The sequence below is a fragment of the Odontomachus brunneus genome, unplaced genomic scaffold (genome assembly GCF_010583005.1).
Source record: "Odontomachus brunneus isolate Ranch 3 - 2012 unplaced genomic scaffold, Obru_v1 Obru_scaffold_047, whole genome shotgun sequence".
NCBI lineage: Eukaryota > Metazoa > Arthropoda > Insecta > Hymenoptera > Formicidae > Odontomachus > Odontomachus brunneus.
Genome location: NW_022639497.1, coordinates 562,086 through 581,097, shown reverse-complemented (window position 1 = coordinate 581,097; position 19,012 = coordinate 562,086). Strand labels below are relative to the sequence as shown.

The following is a 19,012-nucleotide window of genomic DNA, read 5'->3' as shown; positions in this document are numbered from 1 at the left end:
CCCCCCCCCAACGCTCAGTCAACGGCCCGAGCGGCCGTTACGACGATCTGTTTACCTAGCCTTTGTGGAGTCTAGAGTTTTTGTTAGAGCCGTTATCCAGGTATTGTTGTTACCGATTATTCGATCATCATTATTTCGTTATAATCTCACGGATATTATCACACGATTGTCGAGCAAATATTATTATCACTATTATTTAATATTCGAATTACTTCTTTATTCAGATCTTATTTAATTTATTCGGTTATTATTTAATTATTGCTATTATGCATAGGAAAGCAACTCGGGCGTGCCGTTACGACAATTTCTTTACCTTGTCTTTAATCAGTTATTATCATCGTTACCCATTTATTGTTATTTATTGTTATTACCGATTATTCGATTATAGTTATTCCGTTATTATCCACTCGCGGATATTATCACATGATTATTGAGCGACCCGAGTTGCATAGCTCGAGCTCGACTTTGGTGGATGATAATCACGAAAAAATAGACTGACTTGTCGAATCTGAACGCGCCGCCATCGCCACCACGTCGCGATGGTTACAAACTTCGAGGTATCGATATGGTCACACCGTGAGTCGTTCAATCGCAATGATAAATTTATCTCGTAAAAACCGCGCGATTCGAAACAAACGCGAAGCACACGAGGCAGTTCTAATATCGCGCTTGGTACGTATCGAGTCAGCCTTACGTAAGATATTTTCCAAGTCCGGGAAGGAGAAGAAGGAGAAGAACGCGGGCATAAAGTGGCGAACGCGCGGCTCCACGCCGTCAGTTTCGCCAGTCGGTGTCGACGGGCGGCTTGAATGTCGCGGGTGACCTGCGCGTCGCTAAAATCAATGAGCACGACCGGCGCGGAGAGTGTCAACGGCGCTGCACCACCATCGCCGACGCCACCGTCGAGTCGCGTCGTCGTCGCCGTCGTCGATGTCATCGGTGTCGCTCGCACCGCGTCCGGCCTGTTTCGCCGCAGTCTGTCCGGCGTTTTTCACAGCAAGTCTCGGCGTAGGCGCGACCTCGGTTACGATCATGTGAGTGCGCGCAACGAGATGCCGGGCCGCGAGGACATGGATCTCTGCACCGACAAGGTCCTCTCCAAAGCCAGGATCTTGCAGGAGCTCACGAAAGCGGTGAAACTGGTGAGGCACCATCGGACATCTCGGTCCCGCTGCTTGCCAAGGCCGTTTTTTTCCTATAGATGCATGTGTCGCCGTTACTACTGCAATCACTACTATTGCATGTGTACTAAGCTCCGCAATGTCGAAGCCGTGTAACGGCGGAAAATTTGGCAGAACTGCTACTTTGAGATCATCAACTCAAATGCGAATGCATTTTAGTAGCATTTAAGATCGTAAAATCGATACGCATGCTGTATCTGAACGAGAACACTATCGGGATCGAATAGAGAATAGAGGCACGTTCAGAGACGATCCCGCAAAATTTTTCCTTTATATTGTATTTGCTAAATGTTCCATCTCGAATATACTTTAATTTCTTGTTTACATACAGAAGAAATGTGAGAAAATGCGGCGAATTATAAATCTTGTTACTTCGATGACGTTAAACTAATGAATTGTTGTATCCGTTACAGTACGAGGTTTGTTCGTTTTTAGCTGCATGTCATGCGCTTAGAAAGGAATTGGAGTATGTTCGTATATACGTGTACATGTGTATGTATATATATATATATATATATGTATGCGTGTTTCGTGTGACGTAGCAAACCCTACTCGCGGGTTAATCGCGACGCAGCGAGCAGTTCGAAATCGAACGCCCATGCACACACACATACAAATGTGCGCGCGCGCATGTACACACGAATGACAATGCGCGAGCATACTGTGAACTAATGTCGCATCATTGTCCTTTTAAACGAAGTATACGCGTCGCGAATCTTACGTCTACCTCGTTTGTTTGTGCGTGCGACGACATATAAACAACGAGACGACGACGATACTGTCCAGAAGTGAGTCATTCTGCACTTTCTCTGTAATCGAGAGTAGTTAACTGTCAGACTGCATTGACGTTTGACAGTTGCGCGGATGTGCGTTGTACGGAACAGCTGATAAAAGACCTATTCTCTTTCTCGCTTTCCGTGCTTCGTTTCCTCTGTTCCGCCGTTTCTTTATTATTTCTCTTTTGGTACGAACAAAGGAGAATGGATTAAAATCTGCATTGTTGTGGTATTGAAGATTGTTTTGTTTGTACCAGTAAATCTGAGATACATGCTCTGAGTGAAAGTTAGAAGTATGCTTAAAATATATATTGTTTTTTTTGTTGCCCACTTCATCTTTTTACACAACATTTTTTCTACTCTCTTGCTAGTGAAAATCAATGCTTTGGATCAAAGCAAATTACAATTTTTTGGTGTTCTCAAATTTGTATTTTTACATATATTCTTCATACTTTCAGCTGAGCAAGTATTATAATCATGTAATTTATTGTCACTGCTGCGACAGTGAATGCTTGAATATCTTAATTTAGTGATGAATAATTCTATTCTTTTGTAATTTCTCAGTTCTATTTTGTAAAAAGTCCAAACAGCACATGTCCAAAATATGGGTAAAAATATAAAAATAGGACATAAGACATCTTTAAGTCAACTTTAAGACGTCTGGACATAAGACGCCTTAAATTGTCTTAAAGATGTCTTAAAGACTTGTGCCTTAGTTTTGAACATTGTGCTGTCTGGGAAGATATCAATAAATATTTATAGATATACTTACAATAGATATGTGATAGATAAAAATAATATGTACATGCAGGTCTATGCCCAAAGTCTATATGGCACTGTGGTCTTGGATGGTGACTCTTGGTTGGTTTACTGGCTGGATCGGGCATTACGTCACGGATTACGTGTAGAAAGACATGGATATTGGGGCACTGCTAGAGAACTTAGCCACCAGGATACTGTTGTGGTCATTCATGCACTACAGAGTGTATTGACATCTATTGGAAAAGGTACATATGAATATTGATTACACGAGAATGCAGTCTCCTCTGTTTTCTGATGCTTAATTATCATTAGATTAAAACGTGTATTTAACGAATGTATTTGCAACTTTATCTTATCGCAAAGCTGTTGATTTGTCTGAGAAACGAATTTAAAGTAACATTTTGCAGCATTTCATAACAACTAGATTGCTTAATGTTATATAACAAGGAATAACTGCATAGTCTTAAACTACTTAATTTAAAAGAACTTTCATATGATTATTTTAAATTTCAAACAAATTCCTCTATCATCAATATTTTATGTAGTTAAAATTACACATTGTTAAATACATTTAACAATGTGCATGATATTTGCATACGTTTAATAATTTAAGTGCAACTTGTAAAGTTGCAGTTGCAACTATTTAGACTGATATTTAGACTATATTTAAGAATAAATATAGTTAAACGTTTTTATTTGCGATAAAATATCATAGTGATACATATTATATATACAATAATAATAATAATGTGCAGGTCGAGCATGGCTCTATCACACTCTGAGTGAGGGTAGCTTTGAAAGCTATCTGGCCTGTTTACTGCGAGACACCAAGACTTTAAAAAAGCAGTACTTTCCACATGCGCTTGTAAGAGATGCTGATAAGACCAATCAACTGGTCAATCTTCTCGCCGGTCTGGAAAACGTGTCCTTCACACTGCAATTGGTACGTGAAGCCAATGTAATAAATACAGGATATAAATAGTTTACGAAGCAGTTTCATAAGTAATAACAGTTTGACAGAGAGTAGAGATTAACTTTCTCTCCGCTGTATGTTTAGCACATCGTAGGATTTTTATTTCATTTTCTCCCGCGGAGAGCGAGATATCAATATCACCCCCTGGTTACACTTATCGCACTAATGAATAATATTAATCACATATAACACGCGTCGTGTATACCGATAGATCTTTTTATATAAAGTTGCAGCAGTTACAGGGGCAACGGGTTATCGCTTTATTTTTGATTGCACTCTTTTATTTCTTGCGAATTATGTATCGCATGGTTCGATTTTAGTCGTGGAAAATTTTCTGAAAACACGTTAGTGAGAGAAAAAAGTTATCTTTTCACGGGATTAACTTAAAATTGCAAAATTTGTCATATCAATGCGCATTTAATAACTTGCTACACATTGATTATAAATTATATATATATATATATATATATATATATATATAATGTAAAATTATATATATTATGTAGCAACTGATTTCACGTATCCGCATACTTTATCTTGCATGCATTGTACACTACACAGTCTGTTTGTTCATGGAAAATTTTCTGGAAACTTGTTAGTAGGGAAGCTTTTGCGAGAATTATTTGCAAGTTACACGATACGTTATGTCAACATGTGCTTAACCGATAATTTATGATACATTGGCTAAAGTATAAAATTGATATTATATGGAAATTGTGGTATCAGGATGTGACGTATCTGGACATCTGTAATTACATGCCACAGAGGCCTATGAGCGTAAACCCATCAGGAACAGTCTTATCGTTGCATCTAAGATCTTCTAGTGTTTCATCGAGCCTAGCTTCTCCGGGGGACAGTGGTGTTGCGTTTGACAGTGATATGGATCTTGCGAATGAGACCGACGGTAGCAGTTACAAAGAGGTAAATATTTAGATTGTATGAGGACCATGCAGAGGAGAATCTATCGTTGAATAATCCATACGAATATATATACATATATATTAATATATATATATATGAATCTTTGCAGGAGGACTTTTCAATGGACGATATTCCTAAATATCGAAATAACAGGTACAAGACAATGATCAACAACTGCATGGAAGACAATAAGAATTTCGGATCCAGTGACTCTAGCGAGGATGGCAAGACACCGACTCAATCACCGGCGATCACCAAATTTCAGACCGTTATGATGACGAAGAACGACATAGTTAATCAGAACGTAACACGGAAACTCGATGATAACGAAATGAATTGTTCTAGTTTGGAGACTATTAAAGGCTATGACTTCTATAGTAAAAGTCTTGATGAAACAAAGTTGGATAAAATTGGCAAAATCGATAACGGCATGAAGGATCTCAGTAAGAGAAGCACTTATTACAGTGATAGTGCTTATAGTTTTAAGAAAAACATAGATCCTCGCAATTCTTATCTAATCAATAATGATACGAATTTGTTAGAGCTGAGCATGACTATCTCCGATTGCGATAACATGGATACTCCGTATGGCATCTTGAATACCATTAACATGACCGACGCCAGCATTCTGTCTTCCTCCAGTTCGGAGGCCATAGTACAACGTAGGCAGCGTAAGAAGAAGCGCGGTGAAAGTAAGAAGCGAGTCAGCTTCCACGAAGATATACTAAAGACGATGAAACTGGAAGATGATGAGAGCTATGCCGATTTCTCTATGAGTTTCTTGTCTCCCAATTCTGTTCTGAAGAGGGACGCTCAGAAAGGCAGGTACAGTTGGTGCGCACACGGTGACTCGCCATATACTCAGAAGAACGCAAACACGGGGAGGAACGTGCATTCAGACTGTTATTCCTTTTCGTCATCATCCAGTACATTCGATAGTGACACCGATAAACAAACATCGTCGAAATTCTGTATCGAAGTGCCATGTCAGCGCAATTGCAAGTGCAACTGTGGTTTATCCCTGTCGGAGCGTGGAGCACCGGAGGGTCAGGAAGACCCGGGGAAAAGTTTGAGACCCAAAATGGAAATAGAATTGGAAGAGAACGAGGCCCAGGAAGCATACATCGTCGAAAAAGCATGCGGCAATATCGTCGAAGACCCACCAGCCAAGGTGGAGATGCCGCAAATTACCAACCCGAAGAAGTATGCTAACTCGAGTGACTGGTCGGATGTAGATAGCGTGACAACGTCCGATCTGGATGAACGTAAGAGTAACCGACATCTGGCCTCGCCGCTAAAGAAGCGCAACATGACGGCGATATTGACAGGTGAAAACAGCAGCAAGCTGTTGGCGCCGTCTTTGCGCCAGGCACCGTCGAAGACGTCGTTGCTGAGTAGATTTCTGAAATCGATCACGGAAAGGAAGTTCGAGATCAAGAAGAACAAGAAGCCGCCGAAAGCGAACACTCTATACATCAAAGGAGTCAAAACGAGCTACGATTCTTTCAAAGATTTTAATGACAATCTCGACAAGGAAATTCAGGAGAACGTGGCTGCCGAGAAGCAGGAGTTCAGCGGTGAGAAAATAAGCCTAAAACTGCGAGAACTTTTCAAGAGACATATTTATCGCGATAAAACGGAGGAGCTGTATAAAGTATACAAAGTCAGGAGCTCTTACATGACAAACGGCGAGAGCAAACCAATGATTGCACTATTGACAGATAAGACGCTATATTTAACTGGTTCCAAGATTGACCACTCTTATAGCAACCAGTTCGTTATCCCTTACAATGAATTAGACGTCATAATGGTAAGAGAATTTGAAATAGTTAATTATATTTTCAAAGATATGCATACATTTTGCTAAATGAAATATGTATGCTTTTTTAGATTGGACCGAATGCACAAAATATTTTAATATCCAATGCCGACTGCGAGATGCAATATCTATTTTCCACTGGCAGTTCGCAAACTACCTCAGAGTTAATTGGCCATTTAGAAATGGCCATGAGACGATCGCCATCGAAACCGAAACTTCCCGCTGTTAAAGAACTGAATTACGAGGATATGCACATTCTGAGGAATTCGATTCTTTGTGACACAGCAGTGCATCCAGTATGTAGAGATTTATTTTTATGCAGCTATGGTATTTTTGTTGCAGTATCTTGAACGATTAAGTATTAAACAGGACGAATATAACATTATATATTTTCGCCTCTGAGTAACAATTCATAATATAATTCTTCACTTTTAATATCTCGTAATTTATAAACTCGATTATTGCTTCTAAACTTTTACTAGTAACGATCGACTTCAAATTTAACGAGAAAAAATTATGTTGACCTTTTCGATAAATATGGAGCTGGTCTACATATCGTTATATCTACGTGCAATCGCCATGTCTATATCTGGTTTTATCAATTATCTACTGTTACAGGATGAGAAAATCGAACATTACAGTCTTATTTATATGGAAGACGAACATATGTCACCGCCTAGCACGCCGTGCGGACCAATGAAAGAGGGTGATTTAATGTTCCGGCCGCACACTTATCAGCATTTACATCCGAATGCACCCACAAATCCCTGGGAAGCCGGCTACTTTGTTCTGAAAGGTGGCGTAGTTTACATGTTCACAGATTCGAATCAGCGGCTTCCTAAGCGTGCCATACCTTTAAAAGGCGGCCTGTGCCAGGGATGTAGAAGAATCCCTAATTCTCATCGGCCGCATACTTTCGAGATACTGTTGAAGCCCAACAAGTCGTATCAGTTCGCCGCTCCGGACGAATACGTAGCTTCTGAATGGCTGCAAAGTTTCGTCCAAAGCGCATCGGGTCTGTTCGATAGCTCGGAAAAGCGAGAACCGCTACCCTGCAGTCTCATTACGACTACAGAACACTTAGTGGCGATGAAAGAGATCCATCCCGGCACGCAAAGAGGTCAAACGCTCTCTTGCGCTTCTATTAAAGATTTAGCTGCGTTCAGAGTGCCATTAGTGCAGCAGTCGTGGTGTATACTGGTGAGTGTATTGATATGGGGTAAAACAGTATACTCTCGGTATACTCTCGGTTCCACGCCTTATCACTAAGTAAATATATATTTATAGGAATTCGCATGTCGAGAGGTACACGAAAATAGCGGTGATTGGGTTATATACTTCACGGATTATACGGAACTCTGTGCTTTCAGAGAGGTTTTAGAAACATTGTGGGCGGATGCAAACTTGGTACGATGTAAAGCTACATTTCGCAAATGATGATTGGTAACATGCAAATATTAACGTAGTTTTCTATTTCTTACAGGATGAGTTCCCTATGGCGACGCTTCCACCAGAAGACAAGCTGCAACGACGTTGCTCAGACGCCAGCAGAGAATTGGAGCATGCCTGGCGGTACTTGTTACCACCAGCTTTGGAGTAAACGAAAAAAATATACCAGTAGACAATATATAATACCGTCATTTAAGAGATTATTTTATCATATTGCCATGAAATGGCGACGAACGTGAATATTCACAGATAACCATGTTCAGAAAATCGGAACTGTGTCGCATGTCAAAGTATACCGCTTACGCAACGTATTCTAAATTTTTTTCGCCTCTGTTTCGAATTAGGTGCCATATATCTGTTACTTGGAATTAGAAACAGTCGGTATTATCTTGTGGCTTATAGCTAGAACAATAGATATTTTTATTCGGACATATGGCACCTAACTTATGGCATAATAGAATACTTTTTCTAATTTGAAGGTACAAATATATGCGCAGCATTCTCGCTATATTGCGATGTTGATGAAGGATCATTATCTTGTATAAGATATAAGTTACCGTAAACATATAGATGACTAAAAAAGTCATAAAGTGGTGCAACATTTTTTCCTGTAGCATAAGCCACCATGATATTAATTTATAATAACGCAAAGAATGTAATATAACGGATAATTGTGAGGCAACACTGTATTGATAACTATATAAATGTCTATATATACTCACATATATATTGAGAAAACGAACCAGTATGCATTTGAATACGCACTATTGATATTAAAGTAGTTATTTATCGTCGAAGATGATATTATATAAGACTCAGAAATACTTATAGAGCAGCTTCGATACGAAGAATAATACTTCGTAAAAAATCGCTTGTGAAATTACTATATAATTTAATACATTCCTAATTGATAATTCTAACTCTATCGATTTTATTTTCAGTATCGTGACTTTCTATCTTGATGATGTACATCTCAAGATTATAAAATTTTAATTTTATATAGATCAATTTCTTTTTTTTTAGTACATAAGTGTGAATGCGAAATGCAGGTATATAGTTGTATTATACGTATTATATAAAATAATTTTGTTTATAATATATGTAATTTTATATTAAAACTCTAATAGCTTGAATCGATTTTGGTTATATCGTGAGTTGTATTAAAATAATTTAATATTTAACGCTTTGTGAAAAAAAACATCTGATTTTACTTACAGGGATTATACCAAAATAATTGTAAAATAATTTGTTTTAAAACAAAATTTAAAAATTAATTATAAATTCTAGGTATCCAGTCTATATTGTATGGTATATAAAATTACAATACGAAGAAAATTGTACATGAAAATGCGTTTTATTTGTGACATAATAATATGTGAAAAGTTATTTTTCTTAAGTCATAAATCTCTTGTGTTACCAAAGCTACATGAACAGATGCATTTCGTATATTCTTGTGAATAAATATTTAACTTCTGCATTATTTCATGTAGCTGTAAATGATTGTGATATGCTATTAGGTAATAAATATCACTTGTTAAGTTCATGAAATTTCTACATAAAATTTATGTAAATTAAATGGACGATATCGGAAATACAACATTGGTTTCATATACTCGTTCTTACTATGTGAAAAGTATACGGGGTTAAATTTTCTACAAGTTAAAGTGTCAACATGTTCTAAATGTTACATTCGTATACCTTTCACACAATACTTCTATATCCTCGTACAACAAAAATTATAATGTGTGTGTGTGTGTGTGTGGGAATAGAAAATTAATAAAATTATATAAAGAATGAGATCGAATGAATCAGACAATTTGTTTTCCAGTTTTTCACCACTACTTGCAAATGTACTGTATCTTAAAAAAGGAAGAAGAAAAAATAAAGCATCTTAATCGAATTTATTTAAATTCTATGGGTTTTTCGATTGTTACAACAACGTGTAGTAACAATGAACATTTATTTATTATCTTTTGCATTATATTTTTTTTCTTCAGAACTATCTTTCTAATTTAATACATTTTACATACAATAAAGAGGAAACATTTAGCTATACCTTAATTTGAACATCATAATTCTTTTGATTTTCTAAGATACAATGTTACACGTAGTTCAAACATAATATCAGTATTTGATAATATTATTTTTGATAATTATATGTAATCAATGATATGACTCTAATATTACATAATCAGGCTATATATATATATATATACATAATTTTATTAAAATTACTTCAAGTGGAGATGTAGATTTGAATATGTTTAGAAAAAAAAAATGTAAAGGTAAAATCTAGAGAGTAAATCTATTTCTATTATTAAATTCTTTACATATATAATAGACGTTCAACAATGCACTATTACATCAACATTGCGCTCATTGAGGTACTGTATGGCTTCTTGCTCCGTCAAATATTTTTGTTTTTTCCACATTAACATTTGGATATTGTTTTTTTAGAGCTTCAAGATTCATATTCGGGAATCTTCTTAGTAATACGGTGGCACGACGTATTTCACGACTGAAAGAAACCAAAGAGATAGCTTATTCCAATGAATGTAAATATATTAAAATATATATTAAATAATATAGATAAAAGTGTTTATTACGAACTTTCTTGCTTTGCGTTTCTCATTCCAGAGTTTTTCTCTATATAATCGCAGGAACTTTCGAACTGCAAATCCACCATAGCCAAATTGGTGCAATTTGTGCCACTTTGTGTTCATGAATTTTGGAATTGTATACTGACGCATTTGATAGAAAAATCTCATACCTGAAAAATGATAATAAATAAGTTGGTATTTTTTCTTAACTTATAAAGTTTTTTGAGAAAAGAAATCTCTTATATTTAGATTGCACAATATATATAATGAGATGATACATATCATTCTTCTTAATTCAAAGAATTTAGTATTTTAAATATATTTAGATGTATATCTAAAGTTATATATATATATATATATATCTTACCTAAGCGATTGTGAACTAATCTCCCAGGTCTTTCTCCTGTCTCACCAGTCTCAAGTAAGTGGTAAGCTCTATTTCTTTCACGGACTACTGTCTCCAAGTTATTCATACTGTCTTGGACCTTATCTAAACGTTCAGGATTTGGGAAAATCTCAAAAGCATCTTTACAAGCTTGTTCCATAGTCATAAGCATATTACGTTCTTTCAATAACACAAACCTATATTTGTTTAAATATATTAATTTGTGAAATGTACCAGAAAAATAAGAATATATAAATAATTAATATATAAATATATAAATAATATGTAATAGATAAATTTTTCACCACAACTTGTGAAGATCAGAATTGCTTTTTAATCTCAATTCATCCCTCCTCCAAGACCGACCAACTTTTACTTCATTTTTCCCCCAATGGTTTGGTTCATCAAAAAATTCCATTAGGTCACGACGTTCTGACGTAATGTGTATAAATGCACAACAAAGAGATGGTGTGCTACATTTATCAAAAAAATAATTAAATCACTCGATTCCAATCTATATTTTTACATTCACTTAACATTTAATACTGAACAAGAATTGATACATCAATTTATATGTTAAGATACAAAAAATTACCTCGCGGAAAATTTTACGTATAAATAATTATATTTATAATATTATATATTATATAAAACGAAGAACTTTGAAACATTTTTAAGTCGAAGGAAATACTTCAAAAATTAACATCGCTATCGCAAATGTGTGTTGATTATATACAAATAATAACATAAAATACAAGTGAAACAGATTGAGAATATGATACAAACCTGCCACGAAATTCATGTTTAGGAGAAGCAATGACACTTGACGTTAAAGACAAGTTTGTAAAGAGTTTCGTTACATTGTGCACGCCTTTAGAAACTTGCATTGCTTTCGTAAGTGTCGCCATTTTTTACGAAGCAATCGTTCTATGACAGCAGAGTTGTTAAGTTCTAAAGGCACATCAATACGTCGACTCGCAAGATCTAAAGGTGCCTTTACATGAGAGCATCGAGCGTCGAGCGTTAAAGCGGTAGCCAATCAACGTGCCACTTTTCACAAGAACTACAAGTATACTTCTGGAACCTGATACGTTGATTAGCTAATGGCTCCTGTACACAGGACGCGGTAATGCTTGCCGCGCGGCGGAAGTTCTCGCGACAGCCAATTAATATGCTGCTTAATGTAATAATCTTCTAGCTCCTACGGAAAAACAACATATTGATTGGCTGTCGCGCGGACTTCCGCCACGCGGCAAGCATTACCGCGTCCTGTGTGCAGGAGCCATAACGCTTTAACGCTCGATGCTCGGACGCTCCTATTTAAAGCCACACAATGCTTGTTTTTGTGCTAGTTGCTTGCTGGATAGAAATACTCTGTTCTGATTGGTGCGTTCCCTATCTATGTCAGAAATGCACCAATCAGAACAGAATATTTCCATCTACCAAATAAACCAACACGAAAACAAACATCGTGAGTGCGTTCTTTTATTCGCAACAGATACAACCCGATGCATCCGATGCATAATTTAATCGTTCTGTATATCCAGTTGCGCACATCAAGCTGCTGACTGCGTACATTTTGACCGTTCTTTAATTTAAGTTGCAAGCAAAATCGTGCAATTGCTTGCAACTTTTAGCATCTAAGCGGCTGCCGAAAAATTGTAGCCTGAGTTCCGAATGTGCAGAAACCTTAAGTACGAATACGGTTCTTTGGTGTACAGAACGTAGTGTGTTTCTCAGATAGCACACAATATATATGATAAATATTTATTTCTAATTATTTCTTAAAAATATTATATAAATATAATATAAATATTTTATATACATGAAGGAAATAGTATCAAATCTTTATTGAAAATATTATTAAAATACAGATTAAATATTTTATACAATATTTATAGTAAACGAAAAATAAATATTTGTAGTAATATTTTGTAAATATATCTATTTACAAATATTATATATGAAAAAAATAAATGTAATTATTTAAAATTATTAAATTAATAAAAAAATAAGAAATTCGGATCTCAGCAATGGTAAGCAAATTTTCAAAGTATAATTTAAATTCAATTAAGTAGTGTTTAAACAATAAAATGAAGCGTAGAAACAATAAAATGGAAATTTTAGGAAAAATTCAGGAAAAGAAAAAAATGTATATAAATGTACATATTTTAATAAATATTTTTATAATATTTATGAGATATATAAATATTTTTCATCTATTGAATCTAAGATCACAAAAATATTTTGTAAATATATTTGTAAATATATTTATTAAACATTTTGGTAGATATTCATAAAATATTCAAATAAATCTTATAAATATTTGTAAATATTTTATAAATATTTTGTGTTGTCTGGGTTAATAAATAAAAAGGATAGAGAATAGTAGTAATTGATTTAATATGTTCAATAAATGTACAAAAATGTGTATTAAATATAGTTGAAATATTACAATCTTAATAAAGAAAGACATAACTGCTATATAACATAGAAGTACCCTTATAGAAATATCATACTAAGAATCATTGATAATTACTTATTATCCAGTATTTCTAATACTGAAAATAAATAATTATCAATGATTCTTAGTATGATATTTCTATAAGGGTAACAAGAGTACGTGTTACGTCTATGTTATATAACTAATATTTTGTGTTTGCTGGGATAATTGTAGTAAAAAATATGGAAAATTTAACTTATTAATGAGTTGTAGATGGATACTGCAAATATGGGAGCTATTAGAGGTTTGTTTTTAATAACAGCATCTGAAATTAACTCTGAGGACTCTTTATTCTCTAATAACTGGCCATGTTCCATGTACTAAATTGATTTCAATTAATAACATTTTTTATATTATTTTATATTATTATTAGACTGCCTCTCTCTCTCTCTCTCTCTCTCTCTCTTACAATTTTTATAAAAGCAATACTGATACATTACTGATTGGGACCCGACGTCGGACATACGACGATCCAATAGCCAATAGGAAAATTTATTTTTTAGGGACAGTACATTACTAGCTAGTAACCTTAAAAAGTGCAATCTTGATGCATCCACGAAATGCATTCAGCTACATCTGTTGTTGGCTTAACTCTTTATTTTCCAGTAATAAGACTCAATAACTGGGCAGACTTTTTATTTCCAAATTGTATAATTCAATGACAGATTAAATGCGCTTTTACATTATACGTATATGATTATATTAGATTATTATTTATAATTAAAGAAAATTAAAATAAAATGAAAGATCTATTATTGACCTCGAATTTTGTATTTTCTAATCTAACCTAACGTAACCTAGTTTTGAATTGTAACGAATCCATTGTGAGACATTGCGTGTTTCGTATGGCAATTCTCGCGTTTATCCGAACATCATTCGGATGATTAAGATAAGATATAATCGTGACGCATTATCTATTGCTTTTATAAAGTCGCAATACATTTTTACAACATTTAATAAAGATGTTACGAAATGTCCTAAAGTTAAAATTTGGCTACGACGATTTTAAAAGTGACATTCAGAAACAAGCTACTATTGCAGTTTACAAAGGTTTTTGCTAAAATTTATTATTAGATATATACAGTTTTTCTAAAGGATATTTATTAAATGTAGAAATAAGAAAGGAGAAAATAGAGCGTTTATGATAATTTTAGGGAAACATGATGTATTTGTGTGTATGCCAACTGGTTCAGGAAAATCTCTCTGTTTTCAACTACCGGCAGTGATGGAAGAACACAAAGTAGCAATTGTGTTTTCTCCACTTCTTGCTCTTATGAAGGTATTTTTCAAATATATAAAAAATAAAATTTTATTTTTTACACTTTATATCTATACTTATATACTGTTTTGATTTTCTTTTAGAATCAAATAGATTTTTTGATAAACAAGAAGATAAATGCATGTTCCTTGAATTCCACTACATCAAGTAAAGAAAGGAGTGTGATTATGAATGATCTCATGTCCGATTCTCCTAAAATCAGATTGTTATATGTCACTCCTGAAATGGGAGCCCAACAGCATTTCCAGGTATTCTTTTGTGATTTACTCAGATTTTACATATGTGACTAATAAGCATTCTTATACCTCCATAATCTTCTCTTAGTATATTAATAGATTGTAATAAACTTAATCTACTTTTCTTAATTTATATTTTGTTTATTTCTGTATGTTCTAAAATATGAGCTATAATTTTAAAAAAATTATATATGTAGCAAAAGTATCAAAATTTTAATTTAAATTATATAATTATAATGCATACTATTTTAATTTATAGGAAACTATAATTCAGTTAAGAAAAGCAAAGACACTCTCTTACTTTGTTATTGATGAAGCTCATTGTTTAAGTGAATGGGGACATGATTTTCGACCAAGTTATAGACAGCTAGGAGTGTTCAAAAAATTGTGTCCAGATATACCTGTCATTGCATTAACGGCAACTGCTGCAAAGCAGGTATCACGTAAAATAATAAAATTTACAGTTTCATAAAAATTGTTATATATTTTATATAATTTATACTATTATATATATTATAGTATTATATATTTTCCATGTTGTTTTAGGTAAAAGATGATATTCTTCAAAGTCTGCATATGAAAGATGCCTTAATATTTTCTCAGCCGGTATTTCGTTCTAACTTATTTTATGATGTATGGTTCCTAGAAACATTAGATAAACCATTTATCCATTTGAAAAACTTTATTTTGAATGCACTTGGTCCTTCAGATGATACCATCCCTATGGTGAGCTATATTTTATTATCACTATTATCCATCAGATAACTTAGAATAATATGAATTTTTCATATACTTTCAGCATAAGAGGAATTGTGGTATTATTTATTGTAGGAAGAAGGAAGCTACTGAAATTGTTGCACATAAACTCAGTCTAGCTGGTATTACTACGCTAGCGTATCATGGAAGTACGTATAACTTTTACCAACATGTTGATAATTAAACTTGTACAAACTGTTATTTTAACACCTAAATAGGTTTGAAAGCTCAAGAACGTAATGAAGTGCAAAATAAGTGGACTGTAGGCGAAGTACCTGTTATCGCGGCAACATGCAGTTTCGGAATGGGTGTTGACAAAGGATCCGTCAGGTAAAATGTTGCACAATACTAGTTGCATCTCCATTATTTGGGAACAATATTACAAAAGAAAAATAAATATATTTTTACGATATATATATTGTGCAGATTTGTGGTTCATTGGACAGTACCTCAAAATATTGCAGCATATTATCAAGAATCAGGAAGAGCTGGTAGAGATGGCAACCCGGCATTTTGCAGGATTTACTTTAGTAATGAAGAATTTGGACCCATTTCGTTTCTCATCAAAGAGGAAATCACAGGAAAGAAAACGGAGCTTGTGAAAATAAAATGGGAGAATTTTGAAAAAAGCGTTGCATATTGTTTAGAGACGAAGTACGTTCGATAGAGATCATAGATTAAGTATTTTTCTGCGAAATATTCAGATAATAATTATGTTTATTATACCATTAGATGTCGACATGCAGTGTTTTCTAAATACTTTGGAGATTCTCCACCATTATGCAAGAATAAATGCGATGTATGTAAAAATAAGGACGAAGTGCAAGCAAGGATTTCACAGTTTGAAATGTGTCAGTCGAGATCTCGAAAATCCCGAGGCAACTTGGGCAGTATAATGCGAACAGACAAAGATGATGAAGAGTATGTGAAAAATAATTCAATTTTAAAAATAAGAATTTTATTGTTTGTTTTAAAATGATAATTATAAATAATATTACTTATAATTGTAGCGATGCATCTTTCGAGAAAGAATCAAGAGAGAAAATAATAGCAGCTGAAAAACAAGAGGCTAAAGAACTTATTATGCAGCAGTTTGCTCTTCGACGTGGGGTATCTAAAGAAGACGAAGTAAGTTTGTGGTTGTAAACAAATCTTTTTTAATTTCTGCTTTTATATTGTATTTCTTATATATGTATAGATCAGGCGTCAAAACATCGTGAATGCAAAAAAGGCGCATGTTCATGCAGCCAGTAGTACTGATAGAAAAATAAAGGGATTAACTGTTCAGGTAAGGTATCATGCAACAATATTAAAATTATTCTTTGGCATTTAATCGATAATATTCTCATTATTTCTATGATCACTAATATTCATATGATCACTAATTACTTTTAGGTGCGAGAACATCTTTACAATGAATTAAAAACGATGTTGTTTGAAAATTATCAACATTCATGTTTGAAGGATAGTAAACAACTTCAGGAGAACGAAGTGCATAATATAGCCAGTGATTTGGAATACAAAATATTTTCCAGTACTAAGGTGCCAAATAAATACAAGTTTGATATGTCTAAATTGGTACGTATTACTTTCTGTAGATATACACACATAGCCCTCAGATGCAAATGATTAAAGAAAAAGAAAGAATACTTTCAAAGTTTGAATATTTTGGGCAAAAGTATAAATTATTTTAATATATTAATTGATATTTTACATATAAAATTGTCATAAACTTATATATTTAAAATTTTGCGCCATAAATTATCTTTATTTTACGTACTCATACACAGATTTCGTCGGTACGAAAATGCACTAATAGTAATACAGCGTATGAAGCGATACGTGATTATAATATTATTAAGTCTCATAATATAGAGCTTAATGATTCTCATATTGGCGATATACCTACCCTGGAAGAAGTAAACACATCTGAAATGGAATATAACAGCAACAATTGCTTATCAAATGACATTAATAAAAAGATTTTTACATCTGCTTTCAAAACTGCGTTAGAAATTAGAAATGAAAAAAAGTTACAAGCATCAGATAAAAGTGAAACGGTTCGATCTAAGAAGTCGCCGGTTAAAATTGTTGAAGTATATCAAACCAAAAATCAAACATCCGTTTCTAATGATACTAGTAGCGCACAAAAAAGTACACGTAAAGACAACATACCACAGATGCAGATATCGAATGACTTTGTTTGTGCACGAAAAATTCATGAAAGCAACATACATTTGTCCAAATCAGGTGCAAGTTCCTCCAAATTAAAAACCCGTAGAAGTAAGATAGATAAAGGTATTAAAAAAGCGAATAAATCCGTTTACGAGCAAATTTTGGCATCAACGCGATCACCTGTAAAGACTACAAACGAAAGTTCCAATATTTCTATCGAAATAGAATCGAAAACTGTTGACCTTATCGTCGAGACTGTTAAAAATAAAGACAAGACTGTCGAGGATAAGAGTAAAAATAAAAGAAGTCGTGAATCTATCGAATATCTGGAAGACGACGTAAAACCAGTAGAAAAAAAAAGAGTTGAACACAAGGAACATGATAAGAGTGACAATTCTATATTTGATAAAAATATTAATAAAAAAATCACAGGTGATAAGATTGTCATTGAAGCTGTTCGAAACGACATACATTCAATTTCTAACGTTGATATCACATGTCAAGATTTTCTGATAACAAAGAAAAATAAAATTAAAATAAGGCAGCACAGTGAAACCTCAGAAACTAATCTAGAATTAAAGAAGGATAAAGAGATGAACCTGTCGGTTCAGTCAAAACATCACTCTGGCAGAAGTAGTAATAGACTGAGAGTACCGGCAGATAAAGCTATGCAATTTAAGACAGCGGAAATTTTAAAATCGTACCTAATGAAATATTACCCGTCAGAGCGTATACCAGATAGAGCAACGTTCTCAAAAACTTGCCGAGAAATGCACTACAGTATGTTGAGGAAGAAAATATTCGGTGAGATGATTTTTTAACACGTTATGTTTAATATTATTATGTAGAATATTAATTGACAGATGTGCCAGAAAAAATTTCTTGAAATAATATTCTGTTTTCAGATAAGGAAGAGATACACAATTTTGTCGTAAGATTCATGACCCAAACTTGAAAAATAATTTTATTTCAAGTTTAATCTGTTATTTTATGACTTTTGCCGACCCGCCGAACTATGGGAGAACGACGCCATTTAAAATTAATAAGTTCAATTGTGAATAAATTTTCAATAATGTATCTATACAATATTCATGTATTTGTAACATGTATTTATTGTATTAGCAGCTATAGTTGTTTATAATTTAACATGCGCCAGAGCGTTAGAGGAAAAATAAAATTTACTTCATATCAATGAGT

General features: G+C 33.9%; 3 protein-coding genes across 3 annotated transcripts; 2 read left to right on the top strand and 1 right to left on the bottom strand.

Moving 5' to 3' along the window:
* Positions 1–767: 767 nt before the first annotated feature.
* Positions 768–9,785, top strand: LOC116844839 (pleckstrin homology domain-containing family M member 2). The gene is made up of 9 exons (XM_032816907.1): positions 768–1,142; positions 2,769–2,964; positions 3,475–3,662; positions 4,419–4,613; positions 4,723–6,423; positions 6,504–6,728; positions 7,051–7,632; positions 7,720–7,839; positions 7,916–9,785. The coding sequence occupies exons 1-9, from the start codon at positions 810–812 to the stop codon at positions 8,030–8,032; spliced, it is 3,657 nt and encodes a 1,218-aa protein (XP_032672798.1). The 5' UTR covers positions 768–809; the 3' UTR covers positions 8,033–9,785.
* A 376-nt stretch (positions 9,786–10,161) lies between these two features.
* On the bottom strand, positions 10,162–11,841 carry LOC116844840 (39S ribosomal protein L47, mitochondrial). Its single transcript, XM_032816908.1, has 5 exons — positions 11,653–11,841; positions 11,172–11,339; positions 10,849–11,063; positions 10,492–10,651; positions 10,162–10,399 (listed from the first exon to the last, which is right to left on the bottom strand). Exons 1-5 carry the CDS (start codon positions 11,772–11,774, stop codon positions 10,258–10,260), a joined length of 807 nt encoding a protein of 268 aa, XP_032672799.1. The 5' UTR covers positions 11,775–11,841; the 3' UTR covers positions 10,162–10,257.
* A 2,264-nt stretch (positions 11,842–14,105) lies between these two features.
* LOC116844832 (ATP-dependent DNA helicase Q5-like) lies at positions 14,106–19,010 on the top strand. Its single transcript, XM_032816899.1, has 14 exons — positions 14,106–14,419; positions 14,524–14,648; positions 14,732–14,896; positions 15,144–15,320; positions 15,431–15,610; positions 15,684–15,789; positions 15,859–15,970; positions 16,067–16,294; positions 16,373–16,561; positions 16,651–16,768; positions 16,839–16,928; positions 17,036–17,218; positions 17,431–18,619; positions 18,721–19,010. The coding sequence occupies exons 1-14, from the start codon at positions 14,332–14,334 to the stop codon at positions 18,768–18,770; spliced, it is 3,000 nt and encodes a 999-aa protein (XP_032672790.1). The 5' UTR covers positions 14,106–14,331; the 3' UTR covers positions 18,771–19,010.
* The last annotated feature ends 2 nt before the right edge of the window (positions 19,011–19,012 follow it).

Bases quoted from the DNA above. Each gene is read 5' to 3' on its own strand.
- LOC116844840 (XM_032816908.1), bottom strand. From the start codon at position 11,774: ATGGCGACACTTACGAAAGCAATGCAAGTTTCTAAAGGCGTGCACAAT. The intron at 11,064-11,171 runs GTGAAAAATTTA...AAACAAATATAG, and splicing joins TCTGATCTTCACAAGTTGTG to GTTTGTGTTATTGAAAGAAC. The intron at 10,652-10,848 runs GTAAGATATATA...ATCATTTTTCAG, and splicing joins ATTAGTTCACAATCGCTTAG to GTATGAGATTTTTCTATCAA.
- LOC116844839 (XM_032816907.1), top strand. From the start codon at position 810: ATGTCGCGGGTGACCTGCGCGTCGCTAAAATCAATGAGCACGACCGGC. The intron at 1,143-2,768 runs GTGAGGCACCAT...ATGTACATGCAG, and splicing joins TCACGAAAGCGGTGAAACTG to GTCTATGCCCAAAGTCTATA. The intron at 6,424-6,503 runs GTAAGAGAATTT...ATGCTTTTTTAG, and splicing joins ATGAATTAGACGTCATAATG to ATTGGACCGAATGCACAAAA.
- LOC116844832 (XM_032816899.1), top strand. From the start codon at position 14,332: ATGTTACGAAATGTCCTAAAGTTAAAATTTGGCTACGACGATTTTAAA. The intron at 15,611-15,683 runs GTGAGCTATATT...ATATACTTTCAG, and splicing joins CAGATGATACCATCCCTATG to CATAAGAGGAATTGTGGTAT. The intron at 15,971-16,066 runs GTAAAATGTTGC...TATATTGTGCAG, and splicing joins GTTGACAAAGGATCCGTCAG to ATTTGTGGTTCATTGGACAG.